The sequence below is a fragment of the Myotis lucifugus genome, unplaced genomic scaffold (assembly GCF_000147115.1).
Source record: "Myotis lucifugus unplaced genomic scaffold, Myoluc2.0 scaffold_30, whole genome shotgun sequence".
NCBI lineage: Eukaryota > Metazoa > Chordata > Mammalia > Chiroptera > Vespertilionidae > Myotis > Myotis lucifugus.
The window spans coordinates 694,683-709,682 of record NW_005871078.1 but is presented as its reverse complement, the minus strand read 5'-3'; the positions used below and the strand labels follow the sequence as shown (position 1 = coordinate 709,682).

Below are 15,000 nucleotides of genomic sequence, written 5' to 3'. Positions count from 1 at the left end.
GCAACATTATAATTAAAACAAGCAAAATGAAAAGGGTTGGCATTCTCCCATGGCCATCTGTGACTTCTGTGTGCTGGTACTTAGAGTCCAAAGGGGAACTGGATGTTTGCAATGAAAATGAAAGAAAGCATTCTTCTTCTTATGCCTGTTATATTTTCCCCTCTAAAAAACATGGTTAGAAATTATGCTATTAAATAATTTTAAATACCATTGCCATAACCCATTCATTTATTATATTTAGCATTTGAAATATGAGAATATATAAGTTAATTATAAAATTAAACTTGCTATCTTGATTCATGTACTCTTTTATCATAGTGCTAACCTGAAACCTTCCATTTTTAATAATATTTGCAGATTTTGATTTTACTATGAGAAATTATGATACATGATCTGACTTGTTTTGATTGTTCCAACATTTTAACACAAGTATTTTTAAAAGAAGTAAAAGTGATTTTTCCCCATGTAGATGTTACAATAACTGTGTAGCATGATCAGAAAGGAATATGAGATCTGGAATAGAATATTATAAATAATTTAGAGCATGAATAATAGCTAATATATTAAAACACATAAAAGCATATTATATCGAATCACTTATAATTGCTACTTTTAGTAGAGTAAAAGGTGGTTAGATTTTGGCAATTTTGTTTGACTCAGCTCATAATATATTAGTTAGGAGAGTCTGCACATTCCTGGTTTAATCAAAATGAAAGTGTGTAATAGCCCTGTGAGTTAGCGCTTAAAACCTAATGCCAATTCTTCTCTCCCTTGATTTAATGTCTGCTTTCAGGAAATTTGACTATGCTATAAGTCTATCTTAAAGTGGTTATGAATGGAAGAAGGAAAACAATAGTAATAATTTAGTTACTTAGAGTTAAGTATTTTTGAAAATCCAGAAGTTAGGTTAGAATGACTCAGACTATGAAATAAACCACGTTTGGGGGATTGTCTACATTTGCTTACATGGATGACTCTGTCTCTGATGACCATATAAAATAAATATTTGAAGAGGCTATTAAATGCCTATGTTTCCAAATGAGATCAAGATGATATGAAATTTTTGAGAATATCTGCAGATTTCCAGCTGAAGAAGGAAAGTGGTTTACCACAGGACAGATCCTCCTCAGAGTCAGTAGATGTAAGTTCTCACTGAAGTTCAGTCACTGGCTGTCTGTGTGACACAAGCCAGTCCCCTAACCTGTCGGGAAGCATTTTGTTTGTTCACTTGACCGGCAGCTCCTGGTGCACATATGCATTCACACTTGCTTAGCAGCCGCTCCATGGCACCCAGGAGCCCTCCCAGAGGTCAGAAGCCATTGGCTCAGAAAAGCGCTGTTAGCCCTTCTTGTCTCAAATTCTAATTCTTATTCATCTAAGAGGAATTAGCAACAACTGAGGAAAAGCAAACGAGTTAGAATTTGAAAACATGAAAGTGAGATTCACCACTCAAGCTGATGATTATTTATGAGTTCTTTCTATTTGGTGGCCATCAACCAGTCAGTGATATTGATGAGCCAGGATGTCCTGCTGGTGCTGGCTGCGGCCTGAAGGGAAATAATCCAGATAATTGCTTAATTAGATGCTTCTTAAAGAGAGAAGCTGGAACTCCCCAAGAAGCATGGTCCAGAGTAAGCATCTTTTCAACCATATTGCTTCAGTAAAACCGAAGGATGTTGTATGGATGGCCAGCCTCCCTCAGGTTCCATGTCTGCTGCCATGGACATATTCCTTTTAGCTCTTCCCTGGCAGTGGTGTCAGTGTCTGTCAGTTTTAGTTTTCACTGTTAAGTATTCCGGAGGATAATTTTTCAAGGAAAATAAATGAACTCTTAGCTACAAACATTGGAACAGGAGGGTACTAGCAGGCGTTTCCTATGAGAGGCCATGTGGACAATGGTTAGGACAGACCGTCATGAGTGAGCCTGGGTTTCAATCATCTTATGTCACATATATCTGATATTTTACATAACATACAAAGTCTGTAACCCTAGTTGGGTTATTTGAATTTTCTGTAACTCAGTTTGAGCAATAGTAAATCGAGGGTGGTGATAACAGGGTTGTGGTAAGGATTGTATGAGTTAATTTGTGTAAAGTACTTATGCCAATGCTGTGCACATTGTAAGTGGCATATTGCTGTAATTGCAATTTGCTATTATTACTGTCCTTTTTTTCACATAAAAGTTTTATTTTTTGTAAATCCTAACTGGGTCTTTTAAACTGGTGTTGTGACTGAATTATCATAGCTTGGTAAAAATATAACAAATATAAGCAGTGGCTCAGAAATCAAACCACATGCAGCACATTGATTTTTTCAGCCAAATCTAGCCAAAGCACTGAATATAATTTTGGAGCTCTAATGACCAATTAATGTATTCTGGTTCCCCTATTCATTTTCTTTTTCCTGTTCTCCAGAGTCTTTATTTTTAGGGCTCTTTCTGTGAGCTGTATGTATGCATATTTAATAATTGCCATTTTTATTCTCTTTATAGTATTAAATATTAAATGTCAGACAGAATACCTCCTTTAATTTCCCTTTGGAGTAATAAAATATTACCAGTAACTTTTTCTTGAGCTCTATGGCAATACTCTTTGTCAAAACAGAAGTACTTAATAAAGTCAGGAATATACCTATGAAAAGCTCTTAGAATATTACATATTGGAGTAAATGAAATATATCAAAGCAAACATATGACAGGTGAATCGATACAGATTTGGTCTTAGGAAGCTCTCATACAACAGGCATTATGAGAAACTCCAATTACCAAAAAAAAGTTTTAATGATTAATTTTAGTGATTTCATTCACAATGAGATTATCAACATGAATAAGAACAATTTATTTAAAAAATCTTATAACAGATGAAGTTTCTGATTGCTCAGCAGACACTTATTCCAAACTCACAGATTTTTACATCTAAAAATGTTGCTCTGAATATTTAATTTTACAGCATCAATTTACATATGTAGACCAATGAAGTAACATTAGAGTATGAATTCCTATATAATCAACTATCCTCACAAAAGGAGCTTCCAGGTATCTCTTAGGGAAAGTCCAGGGGAAGATATTAAAAATACTAACCTGTAGACCACAGACTCTGTGCAAGGGAAAGGGCACTGCCCGTAGAGCTGGAGCAAGGTGCTGGAGCATCCTGTCTCCTGGGCTTCACACCTTGGTGCTGAGTATCAGGGAGGTGAAGGGCTTCATGAAGGAGGCTGGGGAGGCAAGGAAGGATGAGCTTGTGGGAACTGGGACCCTAACTATTTACCAGACTCTTCAGCCATGCAGTGTGGCCTAAGGAACTATATCTATTCACAGCATCCTGTGGGACATCATTTGAAAAGCTAAGCATGCTGAGGAAATACCCTTATTACCAAAAGGAGCTTTGAAGAATAATCAATATTTATCTTTCCTTCATGGAGGCTGTTATATTCCTGTTGACAAGAGAAATTGTGGTAATTTGATTAAAGTTTCTCAAACTCAAAAAAAACCCAAAACACAGGTTGACTTAACCTGGAGAAAAATTTGTTTAAAATCACATTTTTCTTATATTTCACTATATAATATTTGCAATGTTTTTCTGTTGAATTGTAGAAATAATTTTTACAATTATTTAATCCATTTGAATTTCTGGAAATAATCAAAGGTATTCTAAATGGTAGTAGAGACAATCTATAATTTACATTTTGGAGATCATGAGTCAAATTATTTTGAGTTTGTAATTTTAATAATATAAATGAAATTTTATTATAATTTTTTGTTTTTCAAAAATAAAATAATATAATTTTTATCTCTGGTGGTAATCTAAGAAGGTATTTGTTATATCCATTATATCAAAATAAAAATTTATGCTAATAATTTGTTCCAAATAAGATGTTTTGAAGAGAAAATCCAAAATTTTGTTCTAGAAATTTGTATTTTATTCAATTCAAAAGAGAAATCTAAGATAATTTATATCATTGTTTTTGGAATATCAATTATAAAAAATTAGAGGGCAAAAACAGTTTGTTAATTCCCAAAATGGATAAGTATTCATCTAAGGTATAATTCCATATTTATATATTTTTTCTTTTTTCATTATTTTCTTTATTTTATTATTTCTTTAGATATATATTTCTTAAAACTATTTTTCTCTTTTATTTTCCTCTTTACAGTTCAAAACAATATTGAGGTACCAATATAGCTCTGAAAGAATTGCATTGTGGACAATTCTCTAGCAGATTAAATCCATATTTCAGATTTACTTTGAATGACAATATTAAAGACTAATTTAAGTATCCTATATTATAAAAACCTACTATGCTAAGTGTCCTACTGTTCAACCGTTTGGCCAGTTGCTATGACACACACTGACCATCAGTTGGCATGTAGAGGCAGACACTTCGACCAGTAGGTTAGCTTACTGCTGGTGTCCAGCCTATCGGGACTGGGCAAGACGGGCTGGACACGCCCTGGAGCCCCCGTGCCGTCCCTCCCTGGGCCGGATCGTGCACTGGTGCGTCCCTTAGCCTGGCCTGAGCCCTCTTGCAATCTGGGACCCCTCAGGGATGTCAGAGAGCCGGTTTCACCTGATCCCTGCAGGCCAGGCCAAGGGACCCCATCAGTGCACGTGTGCACCAGGCCTCTAGTTTTTTTAATGAAGAGCTTAATTGATAATTATTATAATTTTAAAAAATGTTCATTGACTTTTATCTGCATATAATTATGCAAGATTTTATGGGACCTACAAAGATACATAAGAGAAAAATCTCAGGCCCCTATTATCTTATAACAAGCAATGGGCAAGCAGACATGATGTGACCTACATTGATCACTAGGCCACAAGCTATCTATGTCACGAGACCTATGAGGAGAAGTTGGCATATAGAGGTGGTTTCTCTATAGAGCTCATCAGGCTATTAGGAGAATGATGGGAGGTCTAACTATCTCTCTCTTTTTGTTAAAAGCTAATAAAGTCCCAGGACTTCCTCACCCATTTACCATCTGTCTATCTCTTCCATAGACATGTTCACTGCCCTCAGTAAAGGATGTACATGCAGTGAGAATGTACACACCAATGTCCTCTTTGCCACACATTGCACTAACCAAGGCCATTTGTAATATTTTTGTTGTTAATGTCTTGCTCTGTAATCATTATCTTAATTTCCTTAAGGGAAACTCTTTGAGGAGATGCTATCATATATTTTTTCTAATTGAGAGACAGCACTTAATTTACTTCTTTTTTCATCTTTCTTTTGGTGAATGTGCCTTAGGGTAGGTACTTGGCCTGGGGTAGACATTTAATATACTAGCACAGATAACATGCACTCTCCACTGTCTGTGTGTTCTTATGTCTGATGTTCTTTAACAAGTGTCTTGTTCCTTGCAGGACGGTTCTGTTCACTCTGACTTCTGTGGTTGTACTCGTCATTACAACTGACTGGATCAGCTGGGACAAGTTGAATCGGGGATTTTTGCCTAGTGATGAAGTTTCCAGAGCTTTCCTGGCTTCTTTCATCTTGGTCTTTGACCTCCTGATTGTCATGCAGGTAAGTGTCTTTGTGTTTCCCTCTTCTCATGGAAGCTGTGCTGTGCTTTGTTCTCAGTCTAGCAAACAAACACTATGCAGGGAAAGGCTCCATAAAGCTAGAGGAGGGCATCCTTCACAGTTGCTATTAATGGGGCCTCCTCTGATCATATTTTCAGCAATTTTACCAGGATAAGCCAATTAGGTTTTTATGAGAGGGGCACCAAAAATTCATTGAATGAGCATTGCAAAGTGGGCCCCTAGAAACCATACAGCACGGTGGTGTTTCCTGCCAAGGCTTCAGGGGAAACAAAGCAAAACAAAACAAACAAAACACAAAAGACCCCCTGTCATTCAGTAAATGGAAAGCTGCAAAGATGAGGATGATATAGAGCCAGCAAAACGGGAATAAGCAATTGCCAAAGCAACTCAGGGTTTATAGCAGTTGAAATGGAATGATATAAAAATGCTCTTTCGGTTATGGAAATGATCACTTTCTTTCCGGATTCACCAGAGGTCCTTCCATTTTTATGTAAACAATATTTCTGCCCTGCTTAGCAACAGACTGTTTGTACAATAGCATCCTGCTAACCAGTGCTGCTCATGTAATCTTCCAGTGTTAATGCTTTAGGATCTTAGGAGTGTCCTTTGAATGGGACAAAAAGAGACATTAACTATTTCTTGGCATTTTATCTTGCTCATTAAATGTCTGTCCATTTACTAGACATTTTTGTGTTGCTTTCATAAGGTAATTTTGTTTTTTTTCTTCCCAAGGCATTATGTTATTAGAACAAAGGCTCCATTGCTGAAGGGAAAGTATAGTCCTTTGTGTTCTGAATTTATGTGAGATTTCACAGGATAACAGATTGGTTTTCTCATTTCTAGAGGTAAAAAGAGACCATTTTAAGAAATATTCTGTAGTATTTAAATAGAGAAAGAGGAGAAAAACAATCTTTTTTTTATATAATGTAGCTCAAACATTAGGGTCAACATGGTTCCTGGAGTATATAGCTATTTTAATGGATGATAATTTAAAAACATCATTGTTTTAAAAATTATTTGAAGATATAAAATTAAATTCTTTGTTGCACCTAAAAATTGATGTATTTATCATTTCTTCCACATAGTGTACAAAGCCCTGGGTTTTGAGTGAGAAAGTATTGGTGGGTTCCATATCTGCCTCTCCTTACTGTAGAACTTCCTCTGGATTTTTATAAGACTGAATTTATAGTACTTATGCAATGATGTATCATGCATTGCTTGTTTAAAGGCTATTTTTTCTCTTTCCATCTAATACTCCTAATATACTTCCTTAAGTGAAATATCTGCTTTGGCCAAGTGGCCCACTTGTACCTCTTTGAATCCATCTTAGAGTCAAAGGTATAAGTAGACAAGTGCATCACTGTCTTTTGAATTTGTTCAAACGTGTATTTGTGAAAGCAAAAGTTTTCTGATTTCCTACTACCATCCACTACCTCTACCTTATTTAAATAGTTTAAATTATTCTTCCTCTAGTTCACTAAAAGCAGGGACTTGAAGTGGGAAGACATTACAATGTACAGATATTATCACTCACTCAAAAATTACCTAAAGGAGAGAGGTGGAAGAAAGGAAGCATAGTCAGGATTTCTACAGGCGGAATCAGCAGAATTGGGCAGGGGAAAATATTCTAGATCAGTGGTTCTCAACCTTCCTAATGCCTCGGCCCTTTAATACAGTTCCTCATGTTGTGGTGACCCCCAACCATAAAATTATTTTCGTTGCTACTTCATAACTGTAATTTCGCTACTGTTATGAATCGTAATGTAAATATCTGATATGCAGGATGTATTTTCATTGTTACAAATTGAACATAATTAAAGCATAGTGATTAATCACAAAAACAATATGTAATTATATATGTGTTTTCTAATGGTCTTAGGCGAACCCTGTGAAAGGGTCGTTCAACCCCCAAAGGGGTCACGACCCACAGGTTGAGAACCGCTGTTCTAGATGAAAGAAATGGCATGAAAATGTTTACTGACTAGTAAAGTGTTGAAGTGATCAGAGTAGCCAGAGCACCAGATGAATGAAGATAGTTTGCACTGAGGAATATATCATTTTTTCTACAAGTAACAGTAACCCTGCCAAGCTAGCTTAATCCAAGGGGGAATGTATTCCTGTGTCATAGGATGTCCTACAGAATCAGGGGAGGGATGCATTTTGGAGACACATGAAAGCCAAGACTAAAGTGTAAGAGGGAACACAGACCTACCTTTTCTTCTCTGCCTCTCATACTTTTTTATCCACCTCTGCTTTATTTTTCTCTTTCTACAAAGCAGCTTCTTCAACTTGCCAGCTCACAGATGGACACAACCAATACCTCATAGGGATACCACTCTCTAGGTGCCTAATTCCAGATTCCTGGCACAGGATTGAACTGTGCCCATCTGTGAACTGTCTGGAAGTGAGGCAGTCCCTCTCCCCCACCCCTCACCCCAAAGAGGAGAGATGTTGGACCTCAACAGCCAAGTTAGTAGGTATCTAATACAAAGTGTAAAAATTAAGGCCCCAAAAGTAAGTTTTTTAACTCCTCTTTCTCTTCCCGACACTGAGTCAGCTAGCCAAGCCTATTGATTCATCTTTTGCTCTTTCTCTTGTACCTTAATCCTTCCTTCTCATTCCTCTGCCACTATTCCAGTCCTGTCTATCTTCTGTATTATCTATATATATAAAAACCTAAGCAACCATTACAACGAATGACTGGTTGACCAGTTGCTGTGATGCGCACTAACCACCAGGGGGCAAACACTCGATGCAGGAGCTGCCCCTGATGGTCAGTGGGCTCCCATAGCAGGAGTTCCACTCAGCCAGAAGCTGGGCTCGTGGCTGGTGAGTGCAGCTGCAGTGGCGGTGGCAGCGGCAGGAGCAGTGGGACCAGGATGAGGGGCAGTGGAGCTGCGCCTGGCCCCGGCTGGGGTTCCTCCCTAGCTGCTTGCTGCTTCAGCACTGCTACATCCCTCAGGGTCCCAGATTGCAAGAGGGCACAGGCCAGGCTGAGGGACCCCACCTGTGCACAAATCCGTGCATTGGGCCTCTAGTACTAAAATAATCTACCTGTGGAACCTTCTGCCTCCAAATGTCCCGGGTCCCATATACCCTGTGCATAATCTAATCTGAAATATCACGTTGTATGTGTCACTTCTTAGCCAAAAATAGTCAGAGACTCCTCATTGTCCAAGAAAGTAGTCAGTGACTCCTCATTGTGAGTGCCCTCCACAGTCCGGCCCTGGCTGTGTTTTCTCCCACGTCTCCGGTGTTCTAGCTCTACCCTAGACCAAAGGGCTTTTTTCTTGGCCCTTGACAACAGCACACATATTCCAGGATGTCTCTGAGCCTCTGTTTCCTCCCCAGATGAGTCTCCCTTCTACTGTGCTCATCTAGATCCTACCATTGAGGACTGTTCCAACTCCCCTTCATTGCAGCCATGTGATTACTTCCTGCTCTTAACTTCTTGGAACTTTGTACCTGGACTGCAAATCAGCATTTCCTGACCTATAGAGCAGAAACCATCGCTTATAACTATCTATCCCGGGAGGCTCCCTAGCACACGGGCAGCAGTAGGCCCAGAGTAATAACTGCTTGATGAGGATAAAGAAGTCTCACTTCAGCACTGAGTCTCCTGTAAACCCTGCCCCACTTTGGGAGCATCATATTGTAGTTCTGGGAACTAATGCATGTGGTAAGAAAGTGAGTTTAAAGAAACAGAGCCCCAGAAGGCTTCTAGATTCCAGACATTTAAAAATATAAAATACAAATATCCTAACAAGACTCTAACCAACTAAACTGTGATCTAATCCATTCCATATTCACATATTGCAGACAAAGGAAAAATAGAAAAATAGCAAAATTAGTGGAAAAGGAGCCAGTACTTTCACTAAATGTCCTCATTCAAGTTATTCAAGTGGTTTAAAAGCAACTAATCCTATACTTTTCTAATGGTAGAAAAATGTAACTTACACTACCAAAAGATATTTTAATGTTTGGTGAAAAAAATAAAAAGTAAAAAGTAACCATAAGAATATAGTACTATTGCTGTAAATTTTTAATTTTACCAAAACCAGCAAGCTGATTCTGAATATTTGTAGTGAAAGTAGAATTATTTTTATGAGTATGTATTATAGGATTTTCTACATTTAGTGTGAAAACTATTTGTTGTACCACATTTTTATGAAGTTCTAGTCAAATCTCTAAAACTAAGGCAAAAACAGATCCCAGTTAAATATAACATGACTCATTACTAACCACCCATTATTACAGGACATAAGAAGAAAATTATAAAGAACACTTCCTCAAAGGAAGTTTTAGCTCAGATTCTATTTAATATTTATAATTATGGCATTGATGTTATTATACTGCTTCAGTTCATTAAATATTTAATTTGCAGTTATGTCCCACCCATTCATCTCCTTTGTTTGATTGAAGAACAAATATATCTAAGATATATGAATTAAAAATATAATGTATCATAGAGTAAGCAAAGAAAACAAAGTCTTAGGAGAGAGAGAGAGAGAGAGAGAGAGAGAGAGAGAGAGAGATCAGAGTAGACAGAGTAGTAGGAGAAAGCTTCAAAGGAGAGAGAGTAGAAGGGCAGGCAGCTAGAATTTGAAAAGGCAGAACAATGAACGAGAAAAGGTTTTTGAGTTGAGACTAGTATCATACTCTCCAAGGTAAGAACTCAGTTTTGTCCCGTTAAGTTCAGAAACATTTAGGAATTCATTCCTAGTGTGCATCACCTCAGGTGCTAGAGACAGAAGACAGGGGAAAGGAGATCAAAGACCATGACACAGTCCTCAGGAGTTTGAAGTTGCGCAGAGGAATTAATAATTTAATAGACTGAACAAGAGTAGAAAAGTAGAGACATTTTAGAAGGAATTATATATTTGGAAGAACTATTCAGGTAGAAATTAATCATTTCCACCTTTGCCACTTTTAAATTCATCTCCCCCACTGACCCAGAATCTAGTTGCTGATATCAAGGGTTCAGAAGACAGGAAGTTTCTCTTTCTAACATAAAGAGTAATCTGTGCTTTTTACTAGACAGGAACAGGGAGGAAGAGAGAAGGAAGAGAGGGAGGAGAGGTGAGGAGCCAGAAAGATAGCTTTAGGTGGGGATGATTTGAGGAGCCAGTAAAATTCTCCAGTGTGTGTGGATGGGTGGAGGTGGACAGGAGTAGACAATGGTAATGACCATAGAGACTGATGAAGTTATATCTGTTGTGAAGTTTTCAATGATTCTTTGTCTCTTATAAATGCTTTATATAACTGAACTCTAGATATTGGGGTAGGGAAAAGCATCAAGATAGCATCTGCTGAATAAAGTACCCAGAGGAAATACTTTGCAAGATCTATCTATACTATCTATGTCTATGTCTCTGTCTATACCTATTGTCTCTCATACACACACACACACACACACACACACACACACATATATTCTTGAAACTTTCTTCGCTTTTACAACCTCTCCTCTAGAAGGCTTCTCTCATCAGGTTTGTGTGTGTGTGTGTGTGTGTGTATCTTAGATATATGTATACAAACAGATATATAATATAAAAATACATTATATATGTAATATCTTAGCTTTATGAATTTCAAGGTGATGAGAGAAGTCTTGTAGAAGAGCAGCTTTTAAAGAGAAGAAGAAAGATTCAAGGATCATATTTTGATGAATCTTCACATTGTTGATACATTTTTTCAACACTCCTTTCTCATAGTTTATCTATATACCTGCCTAATATCTTTGTACCTACCTACCTCCTATAACATGTGAGTTCCTCAGAGAGGAAATATGTTTTTCACTTTTTTCATTTCCACAACTAGCTCATGTTCAATGCACTGCAGTTTTACCATAAATATTTGCTGAATGAAAGAATAAAGGAAATGAATAAAGCATTATTTCCTAAAAGCCAAAAAAACATGAGATTTTTCATGATGTAAAATATTTACCAACAGCAGGAGAATGAACCATCAGTAATATTAGATTAGGTCATTTCCACTGAATTACAATTTTACAGATATTAAATATCCAAATAAAATATGAATAAATTCTTTTGTTAAGTGTTAAAAAGGACTCTTGCTCTAGTTGAAAAGCATTTAGAGAAAAGTGATATTTTCTGAAAAGTAATTTTTAATGCACTGAAAAAATAATTATGAAAATTACATTCTACAAACATTTCACTGTGCAACATCTAAAATGTGTTTGCTTTCTGTTTTGTGCATGGTTCTCAGAAGTAGGTTGACTAGTTTAAAAAATAGACATTATGACTCTTGGTAGAATGTATTTTAAAACCCCATTGACCTGACTTTAGTAGGGCATTGCTTCTGAGGTCTTAGCTGTAGAAAGTAAAATCAATCACTTTAGAACTTAGGGCAGAACAACAAGCACGAACCTATTTTAATTAAACAGCCATGCTATTTAGAGAAATTGGCATATATTTTCAGAATGAGTGATTCCAACTGATTTTGTTTACAGGCTACTTAGAAAGAAAAGGTTGTTTAAATGTTTGTCCACCATTTTAACATATTCTTCAGCTTTGTGAATACCTTTTATAACCTTCTTCAAAGTATTTTAAACTCCTTTCACAATTGTTTTACATCTCCATTTTTTTACTCAAGGTTTACACTCCTATTTGAAAACACGGTAATGGTAATTTCTGTCATAGGTCCCAGCAAGGGTATATAATTTAAGTATTGCCTGGATTAACCATAAATGCCTACTGTGTTTAGGTGCCTAAGACTTTGAATCTCACCCTTATTTACTGTCACGATTTTGTGTATCTGACATCACTGCTGGCCCAATGGAAAGAGAGAATCTCTGTTTAAGGATAATCATAAAGGGGGACCTCAATATATTTACTAGAAGCCCCAACGACTAGCCTCCAAACAGTAGACAGACTTACCCTGGTAAGTCATATCCATGCAGCATGGAGGAGTCCAGCCAAGTGGACAGTCTGCAGGGTTTGCCAGAGAACACGTCTTGGCAGGTGACTCATAATAACAGGAAAATTTCACCAGAAGGGAATAGTTGAACTGGACACATTGGGATTAACGAGCAAAAAAAAATTAGAAGCTAATCATGGGTACTGGAGTGACAAACACACTTGAAAATGAAGCTAATAATCTGGTGAGCATATGCTACAGATCACAATTTTGAAATAGGCAGTAAGTTTTATGAGGATTATTGTGAGCAAAAGAGATCACTCAAGTCTTTATGGATAATGTGGGAAGAATGTAGCTTGAAGGAATGATAAGATTTGGTTAAGCAAGTGGAAAATAGAAACATTTAAGTTTTATCCCAATTTAAATACTCTAATCCCCAAGGTATTTTTTTTAAAGAGCTGGAACATGATTTAAAAACTGGGGAATATATAAATTCTATACTATTGCACATGAGCAATAATTTTTCAAAGCCACATGAGGCAACAAGATATAACTTATTTGAATTTTGCTTTTCCAGCCAATAGACGCATGATTGTTTCTAGGTGCTGTGGAATGATTAGTGCCTGATCATTACTCCAACACAATGCACCCATTTTGGGTCTCACCCCCATTTTTGCACGTATGTTTCACAGTTGGCCCTGGAAGTCATGTGTAGCAGTTGCCACTTGTCATTGCAACTGTTTTACAAGATTTAAAAAGTACAATGTTGAAGACTGACCCATTCAGTCATTTCAGTAGGCCCCCAGCTCCTCTGTGGCAGGTTTTGAACTCAGAGTATGGTTATCCTTCAGGTCAGAATGTTATAAGCTCTGCTAAATGTAAGCCATATTGACAGACATTCATTTCAAATATCCTTTCCCCAATGCAGATGGGCCAATACTTTGTGACTACTCTCAATGGAGTGTCAAGCATTTGAGCTTTTTCTATGGGCTAATTTTTTAAGGTACAATCATAAAGTTAGAAACAAGTTAAAAAAGAAAGGTTGGCGGCAATGAAAATTTGAAAAAGCCAGTACAACAACCCCCAGTAACTCAGAACATTCATTTAAACCCATGGCTAAAATAAAAAAAATGAAAAACAAATATTTTTAGACAGACAACTTTAATGTCTTAGAATCATAACATTTTAGAGCAGGAGGAACACTTAGGAGCATATGATCACCTCCTGATATTTACAGCTGAAGCCTAAGGTCACCTAGTCAGTGGCTGGGCCCAGGCTAGAACCTGGGTCTTCCAAATCTCAACCCTCTATCCCAATTAGTCATTCCAGGCCTCTTTTGATTTTAGCTAAGGAAAACAATAAAGTGATGATACATAAAGAAGTTTAGAGTCTGAGTCACAATGCAGTGTAGCCATAATCTGCTCATAGAGATGCACACTAGGGAATGATTCTCACCCTTACCTGATTATAAGAAACATCAAAATTCTTAGAAAAATTTGAGTTCTCTGTTGATGGAAAGGTTACCTGAAGTTTCTGGTTTGGTAAGCTGGCAGTGGTACCTGGGAGTTACTAGGCAACACAGATGATTCTTATGACAGTGGTCACCGCACTAGAGTCAACTGTGTGCTGGTTAAAAATGCAGATTCTTCGGTCTCCCTCTTATCTAGTGGCATCAGAATCAATGGAGAATTTTTTCTGAGAGGTTGACTTTTTATTTAGTCTGAATCTTATTTCTCTGAAACTCACTGCTCTAAGTTAACACTTGGGTTGCGGGAAACTCACGCGAGTTAAGTCGGCTCGCGTGAATTGCGCGTACTCCGCGGGAGCCGTCTTAAACTCGGTTCATATAGATTTGCGGTGGAGTGCGGGAAACGTGTAAACTCGGGCCGATTGTAACTGCGTATTACCAAATATTTCATTTCAATCGAACCCATACTTCAAAAGATATAGGCATTTTAACGCGCCATCTTATATTTTGGCGGGAAATTCACCCGCAACCCAAGTGTTAATACACTGGTAATAAGTGAATGTTTGTTGTTACTTTGATTCAGATGACTTTACATAAAAGAACCCCAAGAAAATTCCAAATTGCCAGGTATTACTTGGAATTTATTGCATTTGATGAACTTTGAGGAATTGTTCAGAATTTTGCATTTCTCCTATAAAACTACATCATTCCTGTGGTGCATATTATGAACACTGAACAATTAAAATCAAATATGTGCCTGGTGTATTTTTCTCTTATTTTTGCTGAAAGTATATTTTATAAATATCCCTTTGTTGAATAAATGTATTTATGTCTAAGGTGCTTACCATTTCTTTAATCTTTGTTTGATTGCAATAGCTGAGTACATTTATTTGACAAGTTGAATAATATCTAAAGTGCAAGAATAGCATGAAACCAACGAGGTATATTTTTCTTAGTTTTACAAGAAAATAAGTTTATATATAAATATATGTGTCTGGGAGGTGGGATTAAGTGTTTATATATTTTTCCACTCTTCCCTGGGAATTCTAAAGAGGGTGAGTGCCAAGAAATATCCTTTGATTTAATGAATAGGGTCCGAGGTATGGA

General features: G+C 37.0%; 1 protein-coding gene across 3 annotated transcripts in view; it reads left to right on the top strand.

The window, feature by feature from the left end:
• TMEM117 (transmembrane protein 117) overlaps nucleotides 1-15,000 on the top strand; it is a 415,549-nt gene that overhangs the window by 330,744 nt on the left and 69,805 nt on the right. For all 3 annotated transcript variants that reach the window (XM_006086721.3, XM_023752275.1, XM_023752274.1), the window contains one exon: nucleotides 5,367-5,526. In XM_006086721.3, the coding sequence (XP_006086783.1) occupies nucleotides 5,367-5,526 (160 nt within the window). The remainder of the gene's footprint in view (nucleotides 1-5,366; nucleotides 5,527-15,000) is intronic.